Source organism: Equus quagga, chromosome 19 (assembly GCF_021613505.1).
Source record: "Equus quagga isolate Etosha38 chromosome 19, UCLA_HA_Equagga_1.0, whole genome shotgun sequence".
Lineage (NCBI taxonomy): Eukaryota > Metazoa > Chordata > Mammalia > Perissodactyla > Equidae > Equus > Equus quagga.
In genome coordinates, this window is record NC_060285.1 from 7,158,952 (window position 1) to 7,185,610 (window position 26,659).

General features: G+C 59.0%; 1 protein-coding gene across 1 annotated transcript; it reads left to right on the top strand.

Annotated features, from left to right (window-relative positions):
* Positions 1-1,584: 1,584 nt before the first annotated feature.
* Positions 1,585-26,276, top strand: LOC124230189 (NADH-cytochrome b5 reductase 3). Its single transcript, XM_046645993.1, has 9 exons — positions 1,585-1,713; positions 9,079-9,210; positions 12,421-12,493; positions 12,863-12,969; positions 15,210-15,339; positions 15,830-15,913; positions 16,134-16,219; positions 20,912-21,011; positions 25,098-26,276. The coding sequence occupies exons 1-9, from the start codon at positions 1,693-1,695 to the stop codon at positions 25,268-25,270; spliced, it is 906 nt and encodes a 301-aa protein (XP_046501949.1). The 5' UTR covers positions 1,585-1,692; the 3' UTR covers positions 25,271-26,276.
* Positions 26,277-26,659: the final 383 nt, after the last annotated feature.

Below are 26,659 nucleotides of genomic sequence, written 5' to 3' on the forward strand. Positions count from 1 at the left end.
TTGCATCCCTGTATATCTTCCCTATTATGCCTGGCAGTAATAGGTGCCTGGTGAATGGTCCCGGAAATAAAAGAAGAATAGAGAAAAACAGTGAAGAATTTTCTGCAGGTCTGGGGGACATTCTACCCAATTGCGTCCTGGAGCCATTCTCCCAAGAAGGGGTTCCCATACTCAACCGAAGGTTAGAGTTTGGTACTTTCCTTGAACCGGAGTCCTGATTGGGACTTTCCCACGTCTCAGAGTGTGGTCAGGAGCCAGAGAGAGGGATCCCAATCCAGCCTTAGGAAAAGAAGCCTGCCACGGGAGTCTTGGAGATTGGCGACCATCTAATGACTTAAGTGGTGGACCGGTGCCCATGTAAAATTTATATATTAGAGACAGGATTAGGAAGGAATGGATAAATTCATTCTTCATCACCCTCGGGCTTAAGGCACTAATTCTCTTTGGGCTGATGCCATGTTTCGCCCCATAGAGTAGCCATGGGCAGCAAACGTGGATTCACACAGCTGTCTGAGAAGGTTCTCGATGAAGAAGTGCTTTTAGCTCTATCCTTGAAAAAGAGGAAGGCACAAGGAAGAAAAGTGCACTTACCAGAACTTTAGCTCACAAGCCAGTGAAGCAAGATCCCAGTACAGGCCCCCAGAAGAAATGATGTGGGCTCGGCGAGCCAAGGAAGCGAAAGAAAGATTTCTTGGACTCTCAAGGTCTGGGAGTAGAGCTCCTTTACTCAGAGACTAGCATGGAGGAGCATGGGGACAGGGCCCCTGGGCAGTGAAGAGCTGCAAACACGGGTTGAGAGTAGGGCTAAATTTATAAGGCATAGGTATGTGAGTTATTTCTTTACAAGACAAAAGAAAGATCACGTAAAAAAGTCATTAAAATGGTATCAGTGCAGGTGGGGTCTGGGTTATTGGGTGGTCCTATAACTTTGGATATGAATCAGGTCGGATCAGGTCAGGACGTCCTATGCTTCCCGGAGGATGATGCAGATCGGTCTGTGGGGCAGGACGCCTTGGGCTTCTCTCCCTGGGGCAGCCTTGATCCTCATCAGGAAGACCACGGGGGGGCGGCCTGGAGAGGGGGTCACGGCAGGCTCTGAAGAGGGGACGTTTGACCTGATACCCAAACACTAAGCAAGGGCTGGCCCTCAGGCAGCTGGGGACAGTATTCCAGAGACAGGGAAGGACATGTTCAAAGGCCTGGAGATGGGACCAAGCTGAGCAGTTTCAGGAACAAGAAGACCTTGTGGGGGCGCAGCAACGAGCTCAACAAAGCGATTTGAGGTCAGGGCAGGCGCGGCTGCAGCGAAGTTTCCGGATTTTATTTTACATCCCATGGCTGGAGGGCGCTCTCTTCTTCCCTTTATGGTGGTAAACGAGGCCCAGAAGGGGCCAGCATCCCACCGGAGGCCACAAAGAGGGCCGGAGTCCAGCCGCGGGCTCCTGGGGCGACACTGCCCGCGGGCCCCCACTCAGGGCGCACCTAGCGAGCGCCCAGGGTCACCTGCCAGGCGCGGGACCCCCCAGCTGCATTTCCCGGGCGGAAGCGGCTCGGCCTCCGCCCCCGCGCGCGCCGACTGGCCGCTCGGGCCCCGCCCTCCTCCGGGTGACGTGCGGGGGGCGGGCCTGGGTGCGGCGGCGCCGGTGTCTCGGCGGCGGCGGCGGCGGGGAGCGAGCGCAGCGCGGCGGCACCATGGGGGCTCAGCTGAGCACGGTAGGCGGCGGGGGCGCAGGGGACCCGGGCGCAGGGGAGCGCGGGGGGCGCGGGACCCGACCCCACCCCGCCCGCCGTCCCGCTCTCCGGGCCGGGCGTGCCCCGCGGGCGCCGGGATTCACGCCCTGGCCTCTGTCGCCGCGGCGCAGCCATCCTGCCCGAGGGGCGTGCGGGAGGCGGCCGCCGGGGCGCACGGGCATGCGGCGCCCCGCCCCCGGGCCCGGCCGAGAGAGCGCAGGGGTGTGAGCGTGAGTGAGTGTGAGAGCGTGATCAGGAAAGCTTGTGTGTGACAGCGTGTGCGAGGGAGAGCGAGTGGATGTGGCTTGTGAGTGTGTCCGAGCCAGTGTGAGTGAGTGAAATGTGCATGTGTGTGTGAATGCACATGAGGTTGTGAGAGTGCAAGGGTGTGTGACTGTGGATATGTGAAGTGTGAGTGTGCATGAGAGTATGAGTGAGTATGAGTGTGTTAGTGTGTATGTGTGTTGAGTGAGGATGTGAGACTGAGCGAGATTGTGTGGGAGTACCTGTGAGTGTGAGAATGTGGGAGTGTGTGCATGTGTGGTGTCGTTCGATGGTGGGGTTTTCATGCCCCTTTGAGCCAGGCGGCAGCCGGGGCCCTGTCAGTGCTGGCGTGTCCCAGCGCCAGGCTGCGGCTGTCCGGGGCCGCACTCTTAACCTGACACCTTGCCAGGCAGCTGCCCTTCGCCCCGTTTTGCAGGTGAAATGCAACTCAGACTTGGCCACAGTTCTGCAGCTGGCCGAGCCTGAACTTGTGGGGCTCCAGAATCCACTGTCATGTTGTCACTTTTGGGTCCTCCCCAGGGCCGTCCCCCCTCCCCCCTAGGCCCACCTCCTCCGTCTAGTTTCTCAAAAGCCACAGGGTGGGGCTGGAGGCTTATGCTCCGCCTGGAGGCTGTAGCCAGAGGGCAGCCCCCAGCGCCGACTCTGGTCCCCTGGTGCTGGCTGGGCGTGGGGAGGGCTGGCACTGGGAGGACTAGGCCCAGGGCCTCTTGCCTCCTCCTCACCTCCACCTCCACGTCCACCCCAGGCGCCCGGGACCGTGCAGGGCACCTGCCTCCCCCCTCTGCCTCTGTGAGGCTCCTCCTCGGGACGAGGCCAAAGGCCCCAGGGCCTGGCTGTTTGTTCGCAAACGCGAACGTGTGGCCCAGCCCAGGACTCTGGGGGACGTTCTGACCAAGGGGCAGCCTTGCCTGGGGTGAACCTGTGGGCATCACCCCAGCCTTGGTGTAAAGTCATGACCGCCTTCCCAGCGATTGCCTTCCTCCTTCAGTGCTTGACCCCCTGACCCCCACCCCTGCACTGTTTTCCCACGCTGATTTTCCCACACTTCTTACCTTCTAGCCCCGTGGATTGGGTTTGTCACTGCATCCCCAGCATGTGGCTGCTCCGTACGTGTTTGCTGAGCAGCCCGGGCCCTTGCGGCCCTCTGTGAGGGGCAGAGCCCTGTCTGGGAGGTGGGAGACCTTCACCAACTCCCTGGCCTCCACAGTCCAAGGGGTGGGCCGGGAATGCCCCTTTTCTGTGGGCCCTGCTGGGATCCCGCGACCCCATAACAGACCCAGCCGGGCCTCCTGGTGTAGGTGCCCCCTGCGGTCTGCGGGAGGCTGGCTTGCCTCCGGGCACAAGGATTCTTATCTGGGGCGTGCAGGCTCCGAGGGACGCCTCTTCCCAAACTCCCTGGGGCCCACCAACAGCTTGGCGCTTGAGTCTGCCAGCCACCTGGAGGGAGCGTTGGGGGCTTGGCGGGCCGTTCTGGACTCTGGCTCCCATGCCCGCAGCGCAGCTGTGAGTGGCTCTGGGCCCTGACAGGCTGTCACCATCACAGGTAGAGTCCAGGGCTTTCCCACAACCCCTGGCAGCCCCGTGCCCAGTCCACGGCCTGGATCCCCAGCCCCTGGAAGCAGGGCCGTGTCTCCCCTGCAGAGGGCAGCTCTGCTGTCCACCTGCCCCTCCTCCCAGCTTCCCTTCCCCCACGGTTCCAAGCCAGGAGCCCCCCGTTGCAGAACTTCCTCCACTCCCTCCCACTTCCTCCCACTTCCGGAGAAGGGGACCAGGAGGGAGGTGGACGCTCAGATCCCAGTGGGACAGCTGGAGGGAGGGCGGCGAGCAGGTAAGCCTCAACACAGGCAGCTATACCTGGGGGGCCAGGCCTGCCAGCTGGGGGGTCCTGGCAGGTCCCTCTGCCCCCCTGCACCTGACCTAGGCAGAGCCTGTGCCAGGTCCCAGTGGGGAGCTCCAGAGGGTGAGCAGCTGGGCAGGGTGCCCTGTGGGGAGGAGCAGGGCTCCCTAGCCCCTCAGCTGTGCTGGGAGAGCTGGGGGCTTTCTGGAGACACCCTGGGACCCTGGAACCCGTCTCCGTCTCCTCCTGTGTTATCAGAGGCGAGGAAAGGCAGGGGGTGGGTTCCCTGGTGGCGCAGAGGACGGGCAGCAGATCAAGGCCTGGGAGACAGCTGTCCCCTAGACCCCCTGGGTGGCTGGGGTGAGGTCGTGTGTGTGTACACGAGCCGCACAGCTAAGGAGGAGCTGGGGCGAGGCCTTGGCCTCAGCCATCTGCCTCCTGTTTACTCGGTCCACTGCTTGCAGGGGTGGGAGTGGTGCTGTGGACTGGGAGGGCGAGCAGAGCCACCCCATCCCCAAGTCGTGGGAAGAGGGCATCCTCCCCCCGAGAGTCTGGGAAAGCCTCTGACTTTGTGCAGACGAAGCCTTCCTTCCCCCACTGCACCTGGCCGTGTGTACACCCTTTGCTCTGCCTGGGTCTGTCTCCCCTCCTGGCTCGAGCTCCTCAGGGGCGGGGACCGCTGGCCTGTGTCCCCCACACCCAGCATGGGCCCTGGCCCAGGTGCGCCCACTGGGGTTTGTGGCCTGAAGGACTGACTGACAGTGAGGGTCTACCCACAGCTGCTCCCCAGATAGCAATTTGTACATATACAAAGTCCCCCTCTGCTCTCTCCATGGCCAGATGGTGTCCACGGGCGCAGAGAGGCAGCATGGGACCGTGGCTCAGTGCACAGACTCTATTCCTGGGTTCAAATCTTGGCCCTTGGGCCCGGTCTGTCACCCAAGCCTCGGTTTTCTCACCTGAAATGGGGGTGTAACAGCTCCTGGCTCCCAGGCTTGAGGATTACGGGAGATAATACGAGCAGAGAGGCTGTACCTTCTCTGCCTAGCCGTGTTGTTGGGAGGAGGGGCTGGAAGAAAGGCCACTGCATTTATCAGCTGCCCACGTGAGCAGCTCCTTCCAGCAGTGGCTCCATCCCCCCCCCCCCACACCTCTGGGAGGCAGGGGTGCCCAGCAGGTAGGGAAACAGCCCGGAAGCCAGGTTGCTAGCCTGCCTCTGCCTGTGGCCTGTGCTCTGTGGAGGGCCATGGGTTAAGACGGACAGGATGAGCCAGGCCCCACCCTCACCCCGGAGGGATCTCGCCTCTTGCCCTGGTTCTTGAAACTTCCAGACAAAATAAAGAATCAGAGAGAGACTAGAGTCTGGGGGCTTGTTGTCCCCTCACTGATTTGTCCATAAGCATTTGTTGAGGGTCCCTGCTCTGAGTGCTGGGGATGCAGTAGTGGGGAGACACACGGGTCCCCTGCCCTCCTGTGGCTTCTGCTCCGGGGCCTGCCGTTTCTTGTTGGCCGTGACTAGGCGTGGGGAGCTGGCCCAGCCTTTGCAGCCCAGGGCTGGCATCCAGGGCCTGAAATGAGATCCAGGATGGGTGAAATGCCACATGGTGCCCAGAACTTGGCAGGTGCTGGTTACAGAGGCAGGAGGCCAGAGACCCCTGCTGTGTGGCCCTGGGCTGGGGGGCTGCACTGGGCCGGCTCCTGTGGGCCTTCTCTTCAGACCCATCGGTCGCATACCGGGGGCCCAAGAGGCGAGGCCTTGGCTGCACCCGGCGGAGGCCCTGCCTGGAAGAGAGGCACATTGTTCTGAGCCCAACAAAGGGCCTGTAACCACAGCCAGAGCGGGGGAACTGGAAGCCGCTGGGCTGGTTTCGGGGGCAGAGGCCAGGCCTGGCATGGCATCCTGGTGCCTCTGCCCTCTGTCACTTGGGTGTTGCATCTCCGGGTGGTAGCATCCCCACGAGGTGGGAGGGAAGCTCCTGCGTGGGCGCACACATTCCCCGGGCTATAGACCCCCTGTGACCCAGCCCTCTCCGTCTCATCTCACGTGCCAGCTCCTCTGGGAGGTGGTGGACAGTGACTCTCACCTTCCTTCTATAGATGAGAACATCTAGGCTCAGAGAGGCCTCAGATCTCAGCCAGAGGGCCCTCCTCAGTTTGATAGAGAGTGGGACGTCCTGGCAGGACTTCCAGGAAGAGGAGAGCAGCAGGGCTGGGCGTTGAGAGGTGAGGGTCATCTCACCCAGCCCTGAATAGGGCAGGGGCACCTTCCAGGTCTGTGTTCTGCAGAATACATTACCTCAAGAGGCCCACAAAGGAAGCACAAAGGGCCCTGTGCAAGCAAGGAACTTGGCTCTGAGCTTCCTGGCAGCCAAGGCAAAAAGGGGAACTTGTAGGGTTGTGATAAGAAGAACATACGTGGTCGTCTGCTGAGAGAACTAAAGTCAAGGGAAGTATGGTAGGCAGGGTAGTAGACAAGCTTCTTGGGAACCAGTTTTTGAGAACCAATGTTCTGTGTGAACTTTTCATTCTCAACCTTGCTATTTGAACCACCAGTGTGGGCTCCTCCTCCTCACTTTATTTTGAAATAATTTCAAACTTACAATGAAGTTGCAAGAATGTGTAAAGAGCTCTTGTATACTCTTCACCCAGATGGACCAAATGTCAACATTTACTATATTTCTTTATTATTTGTGTTTGTATATTAAAAAAATTTTTTTCAACTATTTAAGAGTAAGTTACACATACGATGCCCTTTGGCCCCTAAGTACTTAAGTGTCTGTCTCCTAAGAACAACAACGTTCTTTGCCCAACTGCAGGACAACGAGCAGATCCGGAAAGGGGTGGTGATAAGCGCCGTTGGCTAGCCCACGGCCCTGAGTTGGTGTTTCCCCACTTGTCTCGGTATCGTCCTTTGTAGCTGGTTTTTTCCTGGCCCAGGGTCTGATCCACAACCACACGCTGCATTCACTTGCTCTGTCTCTGTGACCTGTGTGTGAGTGTCCTAGAGCCGCGTAAAAATTACCATGAACTTGGTGGCGTAAAACAGCGGAGTTGATTCTCTCACGGGTCTGGGGGCCGGAAGTCTGGGTCAAGGTGTGGGCAGGTGGCGCTCTCTGGACGTCTAGGGGACGGTCCTCCCTGGCTCTTCCCGCTTCTGGTGGCTGACGGCAGTCCTCGGCCTCCTTGGCTTGTGGCCACACCGCTGTAGCCTCTGCCTCTGTCTCTGCATGGCGGTCGCCTCTGTCCCCTCTCCTCTCTTGTAAGGCCTCTTGTGGGATTTGGGGCCCACCTGGGTAATCCAGGATGATCTCGTCTCAAGATCCTTGGTGTAAGTGTGTCTGCAAAGACCCTTTTCCAAGTCAGGTCACATTCCCAGGACCTGCGTGGACATGTCTTGAGGGGCCCCCATTCAGCCCACCAGAGCCTCCTTTGTTCTGGGCCAGTTTGCTGACCTTCTGTTGTTTCTGGTGGCGTTGACACTTTGGGGTTGTCGTGGCTGTGTTCCTCGAGAATGGCCCTCCGTCTTTCCTCGTGGCTAGAGGCAGGTCGTGTGCTCCTGAAGAAGCCCCCGGGCAGCGCAGCCCTTCTGGCATCGCGTCGGGAGTGCGCAGTGTCGGGGGGCCCCTCTCCTGTGCTGCTCGCAGGTTGGGGTGGGGGTCTGCGGGGTCTCCACTGTAGGCTTGTGCCGAGCCGTCTTGAGGCCATTCCTGTTTTCTTCCCGGTCTCACGTGTCGTCCAGATAGTGGAGGCTGCCCGGGCCTGACTTCCGCGTGGCCACGGGGTAGCTGCCGAGTGTCAGGTACCCTGTGGGGTCGGGGCTGCTGGGGCCCAGCCTGGGTTGGGCGCTCTCATGGCCTTTGTCCGTCTTCACGCCCCAGGGCGTGTGGCTTACGGTCCCCATTTCACAGCTGGGGAACAGCTCAGAGAGGCTGAGGGTTTTGCTCAGGGACAGAAACAGCTAGAAAGGGCAGAAGGCTGGTGGTCTTTCTTTGCAAGGGCGTCCTCTCCGGGGGCACCCTAAGCAAGGAGCTCTGGCCATGGGATTCGGGTCTTCTCTGTTTTTAAAAAATCCAGACCACCTCTTAGGGTCTTTGTGAGGCTGAGATGTGGGGGCAGGGGCTGGCAAGGAGGGTGTCTCAGGGCCACACAGGAGGCTGAGCATGGGCCTGAGGTTTGAGAGCATGACTGGGGAGGCAGGTGGACTCAGGTTCCAATCACAGCTCCCCACCTGCTGGCTGTGTGACCACAGGTGAGTTGCTTCACCTCTCTGAGCTGTTGCCTCTTCTATAAAGTGGTGGTGATGGCAGTGCCTACCTCATAGGGCTGTTGAGGGGTTAACACTTGTGCAGGGCTCAGCTTCGGGGGACCTTGCCGATCACCTGGTCTAGTTCAGTTCAGAGAGGGGAAGGGACTTGCCCAGGGTCACACAGCCAGCAAGGAGCAGAGCTTCCCAGTGCCCAGCTCAGTGCCTTAGCTGCCTGTCATGCCTAGAGGCAGAACCTCAGGGCTCAGGGGTTTGTTTGTCTAAATAGAGCTAACACTTGACATCACTTAATAGAGCCTTGGAGATTGACTAAAGGAAGGAAGGCAGGGAGCACAGATACACAGTGCTCAAGATTAAACATCATTATTCATGACATTTACTCTGAGTTTCCTGGCAGCCAAAGTGAAAAGGGACATGTACTCAGTTATGTAGCTTTCTTTCTTTCTTTCTTTCTTTTTTTTTGAGGAAGATTGACCCTTAGCTAACATCTGCCGCCAATCCTCCTCTTTTTGCTAAGGAAGATTGGCCCTGTGAGCTAACATCTGTGCCAAGCTTCCTCTATTTTATATGTGGGATGCCTACCACAGCATGGCTTGATAAGCAACATGTGGGTCCATGCCCAGGATCCGAACCGGCGAACCCCCGGCCGCCAAAGCACAGCGCACAAACCCAACTCCTATGCCACTGGGCCAGCCCCTTCTTTGTCCCTGTTCCTCAGGGGAAATGGAGCTTTTCCAACAACTCAGTCATGTAGTGATGGGTTTCATGAGTCTCGTTTTTGTAGCTTCTCCCAGCCAGTGCCAAAATGGGGTTCCCAGGATGAGGACGGTGGGGAGAGAGCCTTTTCGGCAGAGGGGACAGCCTGGAGGTGTGAACCAACTGGTGTGTTTGGGGGAAGGGCAGGTGGCAGGCCCCTCGCTGTGCGTGTGCTGACCTCGTGCGTCTGTCCCTGTCATTTCAGTTGGGCCACGTGGTCCTCTCCCCGGTCTGGTTCCTCTACAGTCTGCTCATGAAGCTGTTCCAGCGCTCCAGGCCGGCCATCACCCTCGAGAACCCGGACATCAAGTACCCGCTGCGGCTCATCGACAAGGAGGTGAGTGCTGGGGCCTCGTGGGGTCACAGAGGTGGCCCCCAGAGGCACACCTTTCCCCTTGCCAGCCTGGCACCTACTATGTGGTCAGGGCGGGGTTTCCCTCTGAAGTAGGTCCTATCATCTGCCCATTTTGCAGATGGGGAAAGCGAGGTGATACCTCTTTCTAAGGCTCCCAGTAAGTGGCAGAGGGATTGGAACCCAGATCTCTGACCACAGAGCCCGTTCTCTGAACCACACTCACTAGCCCACAGGAGGTCGGGGGGGGGCACCTCTCTGGACTTTAGGGTCCAATGCCCATTTAGCAGATGGGAAAACAGAGGGCAAGAGAGGAGTTAGGGGCATTTGAGGTCACATGTGACTTAGGAGTGGAACCAGGACTCAGGCCCAGACCTCCTGGTGGTCCCCAGTGCCATCCCTGAAGATAAGGGACCCCCTACCCCAACCCCAGGTCATCTACTCTGGGCCTGGCGTTTATAGGGCCCGCACGTCCTCTGCATCTGTGCAGTTGCCCGTGGGGCTCCGGCTGCCCCGGCCCAGAGGCTCGCTCCTGCCCCCTTGCCTGGCACTTGTCCTTTTCAGACCTCTGATCCTGATTTTAACCCGTCCTCTCCCTCCTCTGACCTCCGGTACTCTCCCTCTTCACAGCCCCTCCCTGTGCTATTTCTGGCCACTCGCGGCTGCCTCTGGAGGGGTGTGACAGGGAAAACTGAGTCATGGAGCAGAGCAAGTCGCCTGCCCGAGTCCCCACCCGGGCTCCACGCGAGTCTCGAGTCTCCCCGGCTCAGAGCCAGGGCTTCCTGCAACTGGTGGGATGTGTGTCTGTAATTGTACCAGGAGTTCATAGAAAAGTCAAAAACTGGACTGAGGCCAAAAAAGAAATCACCACTTCCCAGAGGAGACCACGCTTAATCCTTTCAATATGATTTATACCCAATTTTCTTTTCCTGTAATGAGATCATAATGTTTTGCATCCTTTTCCTTTTTAAAAGTTCTTTTTCTCTGTTGTTATTGGTATTTAATTCCAGCAGTAATGTGTGATTTATCTGTGCCCACTATAAAAATTCTGTCTGTGAAGCATGAATGTTCCCTCCCATCCCCCTGTGTGGAGGGTCCCTCACCCCGTCAGCGTGAGCCCTTTCTGGGTGTCCCATTCGTGTTTACATGACGTGTGAGGTTCAGGGGTCTATAGCTTCTCTTTCTTGATAACCGGATTTTTTTACCCGGCCACACAACATGGACAGCTCTTCATGTCTAACCCAAAGCTGCATCATTATTTTTATTTATTTATTTATATATATATATATTTTTTTTTTTTTGAGGAAGATTAGCCCTGAGCTAACTGCTGCCAATCCTATTCTTTTTGCTGAGGAAGATTGGCCCTGAGCTAACATCCATGCCCATCTTCCTCCACTTTCTATGTGGGATGCCTACCACAGCATGGCTTGCCAAGTGGTGCCCTGTCTGTACCTGGGATCCAAACCAGTGAACCCCGGGCTGCTGAAGCGGAACGTGCGAACTTAACCGCTGCACCACCAGGCCGGCCCCCCAAAGCTGCTGCATTATTTTTGATGACTGTCTAGTATTTCATCATAGGGATGTCCCACAGTGGACCCTCCAGGCCCCTTGGAGCATGTGGCAAATGTGCTAGCAGTTAAATCTTTGACCCCCTGCCCTTGAGCCCAGGGGTGGCTTTGTGGGGTCAGCAGGTGGGCCTGCTTTTTGGTACTTCCGCTGTGCTCCACCACTGGCACAGGGAGGGGCCCCTGCCACCTGCCCTGCATCTCTGAACTGGACTGGACCAGGTGGTCCGCAGGGTCTGCCCGAAGTTCTGAGCGTCTCCGACTCGGATTGTCACTGCCAGCAGCCTCCTGGATGCTGGCTCCACGTGGGCCCCGCACAGGTGTGACCCCAGGCCATCCGTTGGGCGCTGCTGGGACTTATCTGGCACAGTACTTATGAGTGTCTTTCCTTCATTTCTGTTCTTCCTCCAAAAATTGTCCAGCCTGTGGGTTTCTGACCTTGAGCCACAGACCCGTCCATAATCCTGGAATCCACTCCCAGGAGGCCTTGGGGCTCTGTGTGCCCAGAATGCAAAGGCTTCCAGAGGAGGCAGCTGCCGTCCTGGGCTGTTGGGACAGGCCTGCTGGCCACCAGCAAGCCCTGTGTCCTGAGTAGTGGCTGGGCGCCGTCTTTCCGGAGATCCAGGCCACCTGCCTCTGCTCTCACACTTCGGCAACGTTCACAGTGATGCCCGGTCCCGTTGGAGAAGTCTGTTATCCCTCCTCCAAGTGATAACGCTGTCCAGCAGTGAACCTTGCAGGTCCTCCTGTGCTGTGCACAGTGCCTGCCTTCTGAAGGCCCCTCCATACCCCCACCGGCTGCACCTAGGTGCAGGGGAGACCCCAGAGGGGCCTGCTGGGGCCAGGTCAGGAGTCAGGGCACTGGGTTCGGCTCCCAGCTCTGACCACAGCTCGCTGCCCAACATCGACCTTCCCTGACCTCAGTTTAAGATGCCTCGTGGGGATTTGGGGGCCTAAGTCTTGGCTCCTTCCTTAGCCCACCCTGGCTCTTAACCAGCCGCCGCTCCACCCGGGACGGGAAACGGCCCCACCCTCCCACCCATTGACCACGTCAGGGTGCCCACTCCATACAGGCTAGAGGCCTGGCTTTGGGCTCTCGGCCGCGGCCAGGCCCAGGACGTCTCAGCAGTGGAGGCTGCCACGCCTCACGCCTCGTGCAGCCCAGCGAGAGTCACATTGCCCTGCTTCTCAGGCCTTTCAGTGTAGTGACTTCTAGAGCCCTGCTCTGGAGTCCCAGGCCTGGCCACATGGGGCCTCATCCCAGCTCTGCCCCTAGCCTGCCAGCCCAGTCCCCAAGTGTCCACCCAAGGCTGCTGGTCAAGCTGATGGCAGTGGTGGATCCCTCCCTCCCACTTCTGAAATTTTCTGTGCTGTCTGGCATCTTTCCTTTGGGATCCTGAGTTCACTCCCCATTCTGACCACATTGCTCTGTGGCCCTGGGTAGGTCACTGGCCCTCTCTGGGCCAGCAAGAGCAGAGGCACACCTAGTGTGTGCAGGTTTTACATCCACATGTGGAGTCAGCGTCACTTTTCTCTACGACACTCCGGGGCACTGGGGACGGGTGGGGACTCTGAGGTCTGGTGGCCCCTCTGCCCTGGGTGCCCTCTGACAGCTCGGGCCTCATTGCAGATCGTCAGCCATGACACCCGGCGGTTCCGCTTTGCCCTGCCGTCGCCCCAGCACATCCTGGGCCTCCCCGTCGGTGAGTGTGACCCTGACCCAGCCCAAATGGAGCTAGGGGCTAGCTCAGAGAGGCGGGGCCTTTGTGCTTCAACTAGGGAGAGCAGGGAAGGCTTCAAGGAGGAGGTGGCAGCCACTCTGGGCCTTTGAGGGTAAGTGTCAGAATGAGAAGGGAAGCGTCCTGGTGTCCTGGGCAGTGGCACCAGCATGACCAAGGATTGAAGGCAGGAAGCTGGGATGGGATGGGAGTCCCTGTCGGGGACGGGGGTGCAGTGGGAGCTGAGGCCAGGCCAGGCTTTGAGTGCTGGCGGGGCACAGGGCAGAGGGTTGACAGGACCCCGTGGACCCTGCAGAGATAGCCCGTGGCCCAGTCACCCCTCGCCTCTTGCAGGCCAGCACATCTACCTCTCGGCTCGAATCGATGGAAACCTGGTCATTCGGCCCTACACGCCCGTCTCCAGCGATGATGACAAGGGCTTCGTGGACCTGGTCATCAAGGTGAGGCCTCGGGGGCAGGGGTGACCACGTCACAGCCCAGTCCCCGTGGGCCCACGTACCCCACAACCTGGTCTCTGAAGGTCCCGTGCTCCCTTGTGCCTGGTCTCTGAGTGAATAGCAAATCGCAGTCTACCAGCAAAAGCCCAGTGTCGGGGCCTCGGCAGAGGGCAGGGCCTGGGGTTCGGGCTGAGGGCGGGTCCCCTGCAGAAGAGGAGCTGGGAGGCCAACTGGCTCGTGCAGGGCTCACTCCCGCTCTGACCGGCATGGCCCAGGAAGCTGGGCGCCCGCACCATGGCCTGGGGCAGCCCGCGCCACTCCATTGAGCTGCAGGGTCTCTGTGACCCTATGCGTCCTTTTCTGAGCTGGTTTCCCTGAGAAACATCCCCAGGCCCAGAGGGCGAGCAGTGTGAGGAGCTCCAGGGGCGTTGTCTGGGGAGCGGGGGCGAGGGGCCTCCTGGGATCCATTATGGTTGGGGGTGGGTGCATGCCATGGACAAGATGCAGCCCTTAGAAGCAACAGACCAGAGAGACACAGCACAGCCAGCAAGGATCTTAGAAAACATCATGCTGAGCGGATGGAGAAATGACAACTGCAGCCTGGGACACTTTTATGAAAATTAGACACACAGGCTTCACAGCAGCCATCCAAATTCTCTGATTACATGTCCAACACGTGTGCACCAGCCCTGACCCTGGGCCTGGGGTGTTGGAGACCGTCCCCAGGCAAGGCCCAAACCCCCACGGCCACCCTGGCTCTGTGCCCCTGGGGACCAGGCTTACAGTCCTAACTCCACTGCTTGGGCCCCCAGGGCCCCCTCTCTGGGCCCTTCTTTGGGGGAGGGAAAGAGTCAGAGACCCCCACTGAAGCTCATAGGGTCCTGGGGCAGGTGCTGGGTCTGTGAGGGCAGGAAGGGAGCTGGGCCTGTCAGTCGCTTCTTAGCTTGGTGTCATTTAGGCCCCATGCTGGGTGCCCAGGCCAGGCCTCGGGAGCCTGTCTTTGGCTGGAGAGTGGATAGTGAACGCATGTCGCACAAAGGTCAGTGCCTGCTCCAGGGTACTGAGCACCTGGAACTGGCACCAGCGCTGGGCAGGGGTGCGGTGACAAGAGCTGCTCCCCTGAGCAGGCTGTGGTGAGGTGAGAGCCGGCAGCTGAGGAACCATTGGCCAGCTGGAGAGGGAGGGGAAGGCCCTTCCAGGTGCAGAGGCCCTTAGGTCAGAAGGAGCCTTGAAGACTGAGGCGGCCGAGGGGCCCTGGCTCTAGGGGATGGGGCTCGAGGGGACGAGGGGTGGGAGAGGTCGGGGGCCAGGCAGGGCCCTGGAGGACCCATAAGGTGGCGGCTTTGTCCAGAAGCAAAGGGCAGGTGGTGAGAGTTGAGCCCCTGTTCTTGCTGCACTCGCTCCAGCCAGATCTGGAGGAGGTGGGTGGGGATTCAAGGAGAGAATAAAAAACTCACGATGACCAGGCCCCTCCTGGCTTGGAGACCTCGCTGCCCCCCATTGGCTCTGGATAAAGGTCAGAGTCCTGGCCTGGGGCATGGTGTGCTCTGCCCGCCTCTCCCTCTCCCCGCTTCCCCCTTACACACAGGCACCTCCCCTGTGCTGTAGCCACAATGAGCTCCCCGCTTGTCCCCCCCACCGACCCTGCCCCCGGCCGCCTGGCCTTCGCACACTCCGTCCCTCCCAGCACCTTCCCCTGTCTCTGCCCATCAATCTGCCTGCCCTTCGAGGCCCAGCACAGATGCCCCCAGTGCAGCCCTCCCAGCCCTGGGAGGCAGGGAGCTGCTCCCCCTCCGTCTGCCCGTCCCTTTGGAAGAGGCTTGCAGCACTTCCCTTTTTCCAAAGCTGGAATCCCAAAGGGCACAGGGAAGGGAGTTGTTCCAAGAGCAGCGTGTTTATGGCAGCACAAAATGGAAAGAATGGGACATCCACTGGAGGGGTGTGGCTGAACCAACTTCCGCAGCCTTTGCTGCGCTCACAGTGTTGGAGTCTCCCATTGGAGACGGTTCTTGGTGGAACATTAACACATCCAGCCCTTGGGTCCCTCGCGCACCAGGCTGACGCTTTGTGTTCCAAGGGGGTGTTCGGGGAGGGCAGACTCTTGGGGGGACGGGACACAGAAGTGTAAGTTTCCGTGGTGGATGGGGCACTCTGGAGAAGGAGGCGCTTCCTTCCCGCGGTGGCCCAGAGCCTACCCGTCGGCCCTGGAACCGGTGGCTGAGGACCGTGGGTGTGTCTTGCAGGTTTACTTCAAAGACACCCATCCTAAGTTTCCCGCTGGAGGGAAGATGTCCCAGTACCTGGAAAACATGAAGATCGGAGACACCATTGAGTTCCGGGGCCCGAACGGGCTGCTGGTCTACCAGGGCAAAGGTGATTCGGGTTGGAATCCCTTGGGGATGCAGCAGGCGTGGGGGGCGCTGGCTGCAGGTCCCGACTCCACTGCTGTCTGGATGGGCCCTCCTTTGGGTGAGCCACTTCCTCTCTGGGGCCTCAGTTTCCCCAGCTGTCTAGGGGATAAGCTGGCCAGCGTAGAGGCTGCAGACTGGCTCCCCTTGGGGGCCAGATCTGGCCCACAGACCAGCTTTGTTTGGCTGAAAACACATAAGCCAAAGGGTGGAGCTGGCACGCCTGCTCTCCAGCCTCTCTGCTGCCCCCCACGCCTCGCCCTGGTGTTCCCCTCGGTGTTTGAGTTGGTCCTGGTATCGCCACCTTCCCATCCTCTCCCTCACCCCAACTGGCAGAGGTTGTCTGGTAGCCGCCAGCCTCTCAGACCCCTGAAGCAGGGGCAGTTTCTCCAGCCCGTCGGACCCCAAGCAGGGCCCGTTTGAGAGCTGGGCCTCCCCCCTTCTCCTCTCCCCAGGAAAGTTTGCCATCCGTCCAGACAAGAAGTCCAGCCCCGTCATCAAGACGGTGAAGTGTGTCGGCATGATCGCAGGAGGAACGGGTATGTGGACTCCACAGCCCGTCGCTGGGTCCCCAGCGGGCAGATGTCACGGGTCAGCATCAGGGCGTGGGACGGGGCGTGGATTACCAGTGACTGTGAGCTCCCCGAGGTCTGGAGCCCAGGCCAGCTGTCCTGGCGCCTCTCCCCCCGGGCGCCTGCCTGGCGCCGGGCCTGTGTGTGCCGCGGGTGCTCAGTCCGCGTGTTGGCCACTGTTTTGCAGGCATCACCCCGATGCTGCAGGTGATCCGCGCCATCATGAAGGACCCGGACGACCACACCGTGTGCCACCTGCTCTTTGCCAACCAGGTCAGTGGGCATGCCGGTTCCTGCTGAGAGGGGCGCAGGGCCTGGCACAGCTCTGCTCAAGGGTCCGTTTGGCTCTCTGGAGATGCTTGGGACGGCCGAAATGCGAGGCTGCTCTGAGCCGTGCGTGGGCAGCCTTCGCAGCCACGGGCGTGAGTCGGCCTTTCGGTCCAGAGCCCGGAGCGTCCAACCTGATGCCGTGGGGCGGGGAGGGCAAGGCCTGGAGCACCCCCACCCTGAGATTTGCTCCCCTGGCTGCTGCCTCAGAACCTCGGAGTGCCCTTCCCCACAAGCAGCTTCTGGCACCCACCAGTGCAGTGGGAAGAACGCTGGCCTGGGCCAGCCTGGGGACACAGGGGCCACTCCTGTGGATGAGCTGCTGAGAGATGTCTGAGCTCGGGGCGTTAGGGCAGGGGTGGGCCTGGTCTCCCTGATGCGGATTGCATGGCCTCCTCCCCATCCCTGCTGCCTGCCTGCCCTGGCCTGCTGTGTTCCCTTGGACAAGTCACTTTTCCTCTCTGGGCTTTGCTCCCTCACTGTGGAATGAGCTGATGAAGCAAGGTCATCAGATGGGTCTTTCCAGGCTCAGTGTTTCCTGGCTCAATATGTGGTCTTGTAAAGTGACGCCCCTTTGGGAGGAAGCCAAGATGAGACACCCACCCCTCCCAACAGTGTGGGGGCCACACCCGGGTCCCCTGCGCCTCAGATGTGCTGTAGGTCAGCTTGCCCTGGGGCCACCTGGCTGAGGCTGTGCACCTTCCGTCCTTGAGGAGACTGAGTCCGGAGGGGAGGGGCTCGCCTGAGGTCCTTGGAGGAGCGTCCTCAGCTCCCGCACAGCTGCCAAAATCTGCCCTGAGGACACCGAGGTGGCCTCGACTAGGCCCCGGGGTGGGTGGGAAGAGCCGGACGTTCCAGCTGGCTGTGGGCCGGGCGGGCTGGTGGTGCTTGCTGGGTCTCTGGAGCCCGGCGGCCCTCTGTCGTCATCACAGGGCATCTTTGTGCCCATCAGCCCGTTCCCCCGGGGGGTGGACTCACCCCGCATTGCGGCTCTGAACACGGAGGCCCAGGGAGGCTGGGACCTCCTTGTCTCACAGGCGGCGGTGGAACCAGAACACGTGTTATGAAAAATAACTATATTTTAGAAAACGTTGTTTTATTTTACATTTTTGCGAACCTTTGTGATGTTAGCATGATAGAAGCAGCCAGCTTCCATCTCCGTGTCTGCGTTCGGTCGGTGCAGATCCCGCGTCACGGAGCCTCTGGAGGTTCGGCCACGCGCCCGTGGGGAGCGAGAGTGAAAAATGCAAATACAGTCTCAGTGTCATGTGACCATTGTTTTGACCCCCACGGGCCCTCTGAAGGTCTCGGGGACCCCGGGGGTCTGCAGGCCACTCTGAGAACTGCTGCTTTGCTCCAGTCAGGTCATGGCCCCTCCCTCCTTCCCTCCAGTGACTTCGGTGCCTGTCTTTGATGGGGGACCACCCCCCTGGGGCTGCAGCCCTTCCATTTCCTCATCTGCCGCGTGGGGTGATGGGGTCCCTGCCTCTTGGATGGTTGTGAGGATTCAGACATGAGACACACCTCGGCCTTGGAGGGGGGCCTTAACATTTCAGAGACATGCCTTCTTCCTGGAGAGACCCGCGTGGAGCCGGAAACGGGCAGGGCTGAGGGTGGGCGACCAAGTCGGGGAAGCCCCCAGCCTCCACCTAAAGGATGCTAGGCTTTCCAGGAGGGCGCGAGAGAGGCTGGACCAACAGTGAGATGTGCCTGGTGCTTGGACGGGGGACTCCACGCTCTAAAGGTGCTGGTTCTTTCTAAAGTAGGACTCAGATTCCCAGTGGGCTATTTTTCCCCCTTTGATATGACAAAATGATGCAAAATGGTCTGGGAGACAAAGTATACATGCACAGCCAAGAAAGTTTTGAAAAAGAAGAGTAACAAGGATCAGCACACTGGCTGTTAAGACTAAAAAGTGTCAGGGATGAAAACGATGTGGTTCTAGAGGCACACCCGAGACCTGGGCTTACTAGACTTACTGCACTTCTGGGTAACACAATGCAAAGTCTAGACTGTGCTGGAACATTCTAGAACATGTGGCTGTTTCATTGAAATTAAGATTAAGTAAAATTTAAAATTCACTTCCCCAGTCTCACTAGCCACACTTCAGGGGTTCCATAGCCACGTGCGGCCAGTGGTTATTGTATTGGGTAACACTGGAACATTCCTGTCACTGCAGAAAGTTCTGGCGAACAGCGCTGGCCTAGAAACAGACCCAAGGATATGTGAGACTTTGCCTGTGATGCAGGTGACATCTCAAACCTCAGGAGAGAGGTGAAAAGGAGGTTTGGGTTAGTTTCTAGGCATTTGGGAAAAACTGAATAGATCCCTACTTTATTTTATAGTGAAATAAAGTTTGGGTTAAAGATGTGCATGTCAAAAAATGAAGCTTTGAAAGTACTGGGTGAGCATTTTTGTTGGAAGTGTTGTTGAATGAATGCATGAGGACAGTCAGTCTGATCAAGGCACCACGGGAGCCAGCCCGCAGAGGAAAAGTCTGATGGCGTCATCTGCTTAAAAATGCCACGCTCCTCTGGAAGAACAAACACTGTAAATGAGGCAGAAAGATAAATAACTGGGGGGAAAGCGTACAGTGTGTCACCAATAAAAAATATCTTTAATATAAAAAATTTTTACAAACTAAGAAGAGAAGATACATTTGGAGCCAGTGACAAACTTGTTTTCTATTAATAATAAAAAATACATCCCACAACTAGAAGGACGTGCAACTAAGATATACAACTGTGTACAGGGGGGGTTTGGGGAGATAAAGCAGAAAGAAAAAAATTAAAAAAATAAATAAAGCATGAGATTTACTCTCCTTCAGTCTAACTGCCAAAGATTAAACTGTCATTACCGAGTGCTGGCAGGCGGGTGGGAAGGTGGACCCTCTGGGGCGTGCTGCTGGCGTGCAAATTGGTGTGAGCTGTCTGGGGAATAAACTGGCTGCGTGTGTCAACACGTTGACCATGTGGAATTTTCTACTGCGAATTCCACTTCCTTAAATTTATCCTTAGGAATTGGGCGGGCAGGGAGGGTGGTCAGAGGTGTTGTTTATGAAGGAGGATGTTCTGTTGGAAACAAATGTCCTCCAGCTGGGGACAGGTGGTCCCTTTGTCCAGCGCAAGCTGGGCAGCTAGTAAGGAAAGTGTTGGCACTTGGAGGCTGCTGTGTTCTTACCTGAAAAAAGCAGGTGGCAAGGTGGCATGCATGGTCTGATCTTATTTTATTAAAAAAAAGGGAAAGTATACCTTGTTATTAGGGAAAGGAATCTGAAAGATACGCAGTGAAATCTTAATGGCCTTCTCGCTGAAGAGCTCCAGGTGATTCTTGTTTTCTTCCGTGTTTTCTGGGTTTTTCCCCAGAGCTCGTCCAACCTGAGCCCTCCCTGTCCTCACCCCATCGGAGCAGGAGGGCCCTGGGCCCCGCCTTGGAAATGGGAAACCCTGTCGACACCCCTCTCTGGGACGGGGCGGTGGCCTGTGCTTCCCGCCTGGAGGGGAGCACCGAGGAGCCGGGCCTGGGTCCAGTGAGGATGGGGACACAGCACGGGCTGTCTCTGTCCCTCCTGTTCTCAGCATGGCGCCCACTGTGCCGTGGGGACTTGGGGAATATTAATCGCTGTGGCTTTGAACTGCCCGTCCTCTCCCGCCCGCCCTACGGCTGCAACTCGGCCCCTGGCCGTCCCCCTTGCCGAGGGTGCTGAGGCGCTGCTGGCCGTGTGGGGTGGGCGCCACTCCCGCACTAGGGAGCAGAGAGGGCGCATCTCCGCTTGCCTGCTGCCCTGCCCCGGCCTGGGGGCTCAGAGAGGTACGTGAGCTGGTGACCTCTTCTGGTTGCCAGAGCTCCTTTGCCCCCAGTTTCATAACAGTCCCATGAGGTCAGTCACGCTGCCCACTAGCCCGAGGAACCCTGTCTGTGGGTGACCTGCAAACACATAGGGCAAAGGCCTGTGGTCAGAGATGGAAAGAGGGGGCGTGTTGGGAGCAGATCACTGATCCCCCCTGGGGAGTCTAGGAAAGCTTCCTGGAGGAAGTGACACCGGGCTGAGCCCTACAGGACCATGTGGGGCTGGCCAGGTGAAGACGTGGGGCGGAGAGTGGGGGGCTGTGAGCCATGCAGAGGGGTGAGTGTGGGCATGGCTGCGTGAGGGGCAGATGTGATCCGGGGGGAAGTGTCTGTATTTCCTGATGGATGGAAGTACAGCCTGAGATGCCGGAATGTGAAAAGACTTGTCCGAGGGATGAGGGTGGAGAACCGTGGTGCTTTTTACTGAACTATTCGTTATTCCAAGTCCCCCAGCCACCCCTGGGGGGACGCTTATTAATGTTCGGTGTACTTCCTTCCGTCTTTCTCTTCTGTTCTGCCGTCGAGCGCCCCGTCTTCATTTTGTTTTCTGGTTCGTCCGCTGTTGTCGTATTGCGCGTGTCAGCATCCGTTTGCTAGCTCCGTCTGTGGTGACCCTCTTCGGCGGCGGCTTTGATCCGCTCCTCAGGCAGGAGGAGGACGGAGGGCGGGAGCACGGCTTTCCTGGGAGCTCGGCTAGGCGGGTGGCCCACGGGTGGGTGGGATGATGAGTGTCTCCAAGGGCAGTCCCTGCCGCCATCCCCCTGACAGCTTGGCCCTGTCCCCCCCCAGACCGAGAAGGACATCCTGCTGCGGCCTGAGCTGGAGGAGCTGAGGAACGAGCATTCTGCACGCTTCAAGCTCTGGTACACGGTGGACAAAGCCCCTGAAGGTGAGAGAGGGACGCCCAGGCCGGCCGGGCTTGGGGGGCACCAGCCCACAGCTCCCCTGTGCTCACGTGGTCTCCTTGGGTGCTCACTGTGGCCCTGTGATGGGGGTGAGAGGGAGAAAGGAGGGATCAGAGAGGGGAAGTAAGTGCCCCACGTCACACAGTTGGAAAGTGCCAGAGCTGGGGCCAGAACCCATAGGGCCCGAGGCCATCCCCCAGCTGCACTGCTCTCCACGGGACAAAGCAGGCGGCCTTCTCCCCTTGAGCTGGGGCTCCGTCTGGAGCAGCTTTCCAGGGCCAGTGCTGGGGGTGGGCTGGTTGTTCCCACTTTGTAGTTTGTAGCCTGAAGGGCAGCTGTTTTCTCTCTGGTCATCAGCCCGGGGGGGAGGGGGCTGACATATGATTACCCTCCTTCTGCCTGTCCAGGTGTTTAAGCAGTTTGCCAGAGTCTCGTAGGAGGCAGTGAGTGAGGCTGCTCCCAAACGAAACAGGGTTGCCCTCTGGGAGCTAAACTCTACTTCAGTCTCCTGCCTTGGGTAGATGTAGACACAAGAAATACCTGAATTTCTTCTTCACTGTGAGAAAAGCAGCAGCTCAGGCTTCTTGGTAGATAATAGGAGTGTGTTTGGCTTCCAGGTCGGGAGAACAGACTATAGGGAGGGGTGGGGACTGTGGTGAATTGGAGGGCAGCTACCCCATCCAGAGGGGGCAGCCCCCTCACGGCTGCGGGCAGTCCTGCTATGCAGGATACAGCCCTGTGTGGCCAGGCCTTTCCGCTTCTCAGGGGAAGCTGAGGACCTGCATTTCCGTGGGAAATTTCTAAACATTAGAAACCAGACATTTTTGAAGCACCCCTGTGGGTGCATCCTGCTCTGCTTCCTGCTCCTCACAGAGCCCTGCAGTCCCCGGGGGACTTGGCCATGTGGTTCCCCCAGAAATGAGAGATGGGCTCTGGGGGCGCCCGTCTCATGGGCTGGGTCATCTGGGCCCACCCCTGAGCAGCCAGGTCCTGGGCCACCTGGGCCGACAGCCAGGCCAGGGCCTGGGCGGATTCAGGGACCTGACAGCTGTGTCCCGAGGCCTGTTCGGGACTGGCTGTCCTGGACCAGCCCATCTGAGCTAGGCAGGTCCCCTCCTGGCCGGCCCCTCCACCCTGTGTGCTCTGAAGCCCACCCGGCCCCTGAGCGGATAGTCTGCCGAGGGGAGGATGAATAGGACGTGGGTCTGGTGGTAAATTGTAGGGCAGAGGAGCAGGTGGTAAGTGAGGCCTGGGAAGCACAAAGTAGATTGGGAAGGGGGTCAGAGTGGAGGCCAGGCGCGGCTTCGGGGGTCAGCTGCTGTTTTCCTTCTGGTAAAAGAACATTTGTTTTGCACCCATGTCTCAATCACAGGGGGCACGAGAGGTGGGTTGGCTCTCTTCTGGGTCTAGTTTCTAATCGTGTGGTGGGGTGGGCGCCTTAGCCGCGGCCGGACCCTCCTGGGGACCTCCTGGCCTGGCAGGAGCCCCTCCCCGGTTGCCAGGAAGACCCCCTGCCCGCAGTGGGGGTGGGGGGGTGATGCTGACCCCTCATGGTGGCAACACAAGACCAAAGGCTGCCTCCTAGGGACTGCTTTAACAAGAACAGTTAGCGGCCAGGGAGCAGTCTGCTGGGGTAATCTCCCAGCATTTGACACTTACATTTATTATTACCCTGCCCCACCAGTCAATAGTTGAGGTGTTGTTATACCGTCAGGTATAAGCTGACATGCTAGATGCTGAGAAAGAAAATGGGGACAAGCCCCACGGCTGTTGTGGAGCTAAGCGAAGGAGCAGGGGCGGGGCCGGCTCACGTGGCCAATGCAGCTGACTGTGTTTCCCCGACAAAGTCGCCTTCAGTGCACGTAGAAAGCAAAATATACTGTCGAAGAAAATCCTTGTAAAATTGAGATGTCTTGTATACCTGCACGCTTTATACACTGGCACGTACAGTTTAGTCCCATGTTACTTTTTACGAAATTCTTTCAGCTCTATTGTTCAGCTATAAAAATGTTATCTGTCTGTCTGTGCCCTGCCTTGTTCCAAAAGGGATTCTAGGCAGCTTACAGAGACTCAAAGGGTGAGTCAGAGTGGTACAAATGGAAAATGAGAGTGAAACAAAAACAAGGGCAGGGCCATAAAATGCAATCAGGAGTGAGGTTTGTACAAAAACATGGACTGTGCCACGGATGGGCCATGCCTATCACTCTGAGCTTCCCAGCAGCCAAAGTGAAAAGGGAGATGTGGTCAGTTTCTTAGCTCAGGGTCCATGAGGTAAAGATACCTCATTGCTCAGCACGGCAGACTCCTCCTGGTCCTGAGATGGGCTGGGACCCTCTTGGCCCCTCCCATGGGACCTCCTATAGAGTGGACATGGCGTGATGCAGTGAGCGTTAGCCATCTAGACGAGGTCCCTCGGTGACCTCCTCCTGACCTTGGCCTCCACAGCTGCGTTTCTATTGGTGTTAAGGGCTTAGCGGGCTCTTTCAGACTGTGAAAAACAGAGACAAGCCAGATAATCGGCTGCCTAGGGCTGGAGGGACTCAGGGGACAGGAAACCGTCCCCCAGCCTCAGCCAGGCCTGGTGGAGCGCTGGGCATCTCTGAGAGAGCCCGCATCCCTCCGTCCCCACCTCTGCCACTTCCACCTGCTCCTCGCACTCCTGCCAGCCCTGCCCCCTGCCCCCGGACCTCTGCCTGCAGCCTCTCTCTGACCACCCTCTTCCCCGCTCCAGACCCAAGCTAGGGGATCTGCCTGGGTGGTCACCCCACCCATTGGCCAGAGCTCAGAGGCTGGTGGGGCTGGGCGCCCACAGTGGGAACAGGAGGTGGCCAGTGGTGGCTCCTCAGAGGGAGGGAGCACGGGGCAGGCGGCGGGCATCTGGCAGGTCCCTCTGTCTGTCCGCCCCTCTGGGGCTGAGTTCCCGCTGCGCTGCTTGGCACGGGGTCGTTAGGCCAGCGTGTGCCCTCAGTCCCCAGGTAGTGTTTGCCCCACGGAACATTAAAGAACCATGAGGGGACTCAGCTTCAGCCCAGGGTCCCCTCCTCGCTCACCCAGAGCTGGTCAGCTGGTTAGCAATACGTTCAAAAGAAGACAGGGAGGCCTTCTCTCACGCGGACCCTAACCCTGCGAGGCAGGCAGGCTGGTGAGTGGTGCCGGTTGCCCAGCAGATTGGAAGCCAGAGCTGGGGCCAGAGTGGGCGTCCATCTCCTTCCTCTCTTCTGCCCCCACGCAGCCCCCTGTCATCACAGCCCCTGTCTGACCCCTGCCAGCCCACGGTCCCCATTAACCCCCTTGCGCCTGGGCTGGCTGGTCCCCTCTCCGAGCAGCCTCTCCTGGTGGGTCAGTCTCCGAGGGTCCCTGTGGACTAAAGCCTTCGCCAGCCTCCGGGTGCTGGACCTTCGCCATGCATGTGAAGGTCATGCAGCCAAGAGGTGTGACCTCACTGTCTCCAGGCTCCTCGACTGCTTCTTTGGGACACGTCCCTTAGTTCATTACTTACTGAGCAACAGCTGCAGGCCTGGCTCTCTAGGCCCTGGGGACACACTGTGGACCAGACACAGCTTCTCACGGCCGACCCCCTGCTGGGGAGAGAGTTAAGAGCGTGGCTCCTGGAGGCACTGGCGGTAGGGAATGTCACCTGACCAGCTTGGGGCTGGGCACTGGCTTGGGGACCTCTTGGACCTGGAGTTCATATCCAGCCGTGTCCATTGCCCCATTGTGCGACCTTGGACAACTCAACTCTGGGTTCTCTGGGCCTCAGTTTCCACATCTGTAAAATGGGATCAGTAGCCCCTGGCCTGTCCGCCCTGTCTGAGGGCCACATGGAGGCCAAATGGAAGTGAAAGGCTTGGCAAGCTGTGAAGTGTGTTGGGGCGCCCTGAAGGGCTGGCGTTTGTGTTCTGGGCGAGTTGGGCTGGCAGGGGCCCCGGGGCGGGGCTGGGGCTTTGCTTCGGTCATGCTCCTCGTTCTTCACTGTTTGTGGATGGAAGAGAGGAGCACAGGGGCCGAGCTGTTGGGCAGATGGGCGGTCATCGGTCACACGTGGGCTGCCCTGGTCTCCCGCCCCGCAGCCTGGGACTACAGCCAGGGCTTCGTGAACGAGGAGATGATCCGGGACCACCTTCCGCCCCCGGAGGACGAGCCGCTGGTGCTGATGTGTGGACCGCCACCCATGATCCAGTACGCCTGCCTGCCCAACCTGGAGCGCGTGGGCCACCCCAAGGATCGCTGCTTCACCTTCTGAGGGCCGGGCCCTGGCCGCGCGCTTGCCCGCCCCACATCCTCACTGGGCCCTGGCCTCACACCACCCCCCCTGCCGCCACTGTTGTTTCATGTCACTGTCCCCCACGTCTCCTGCCGCGGCCCCGGGTTCAGCCTGGCCTGCCCGTGTGCCTGGGTGGTCACCCCGCTGGGCTGGCCCCCGAGGGGCTCCTTTGGGAGCAGGGTTCTGTTACAGATGGGCCACTGCCACTGGCCACCTTCAGGGCAGGTTCCTGTTTGCCCCTCACTGGTTCTTACTGGTGATGCCTGGTCCTGGCCCTGGCCCCGGCCCTCTTCCCCACCCCCACACTACTGGGCCGAGGAGGCCAGCACCATGCCCCACCTCCCTCTCCCAGAGCAGACCACACTCTGGAAATAAACATGAAGGTACGGGCAGCCCAGAGCTGCGGGTGCCCGGGAGCCCCGGCCACCGCCTCGGGACCCTTGCCTGCCCCTCACGGCCAGGCCTCAGCACCTGACACTACATGACAGGTAACACCAAAAAGCCCTCTTGGCAGGGGCCGTGGGGGCGAGAGGCTGCCCCCACCCTGGGGCCCGGGCCGGCCCGGCCCGCAGGGAGCTTGGCTCTTCCTGGGGCTGGAGTGGGAGGAAGGGGCTGGCCAGGGGCCCCTCCAGCTGGCACCTGGGCCATCCCGAAACCTCAGCATTTCCCCCAGCACGCCCAGTGGGGCAGCCTCGGGAGTTGTGGGCTGTCAGCTCGGCAGCCTGACCCACCGCCTTGTGTCCCGGGCCGCAGTCCTGATGGCAGAGCTCAGACAACGTTTATTTGCTCCTCTGTCCCAAACGCCTGCTCCTGCTGCCCTCGCCCCCATCCGGGGAGATTCTGAGCAGAGCCTCTTGTCTGAGAGATGTTCTCAGCGGCCTCGACGTTGCCTTTAGACGACCGTGTGTCGGCCTCTTGCATATTGGCTTTTTTAGAGTCATTTATGAGCAGAAAAAACATTGAAGTAAAACTTTGCTAATATGAACCCTCTCCCGCTCCTTGAGCCTCTGTCACCCATGTCCTTGGGGGGTTGGCAGGGAGAGGGGACAGGATGGGGCTGCGCGAGGCCTGGCATTTATTTCTTATGGATATGTTTGTTGTAGAAAATTTGGAGAGGACAGAAAAGCATACACAGGAACAAAAAACACTGGACATCCAGAGGCATACACCTGTGACTGACGAAACCAGGTCATCCAGTGTGTGGCGGCCGCTTTCCCCCTGGGGGCAGACGCTGGCCATAACTGATGGGCCATGATTTCTCATGTAGCAAATCCCCCATCATTGGACAGTTAGGCTGTTTCCAGTTTGTGGATTTTAGGAATAACAGCAGCCATCTTCCCCCACCTGTCAAATGATTTTCTTAGGATC

Excerpts from the sequence above, each read along its gene's own strand:
- LOC124230189 (XM_046645993.1), top strand. The coding sequence starts at position 1,693 with ATGGGGGCTCAGCTGAGCACG. Across the intron at positions 9,211-12,420 it reads TGCGGCTCATCGACAAGGAG|ATCGTCAGCCATGACACCCG; the intron begins GTGAGTGCTGGG and ends GCCTCATTGCAG. Across the intron at positions 15,340-15,829 it reads GCTGGTCTACCAGGGCAAAG|GAAAGTTTGCCATCCGTCCA; the intron begins GTGATTCGGGTT and ends TCCTCTCCCCAG.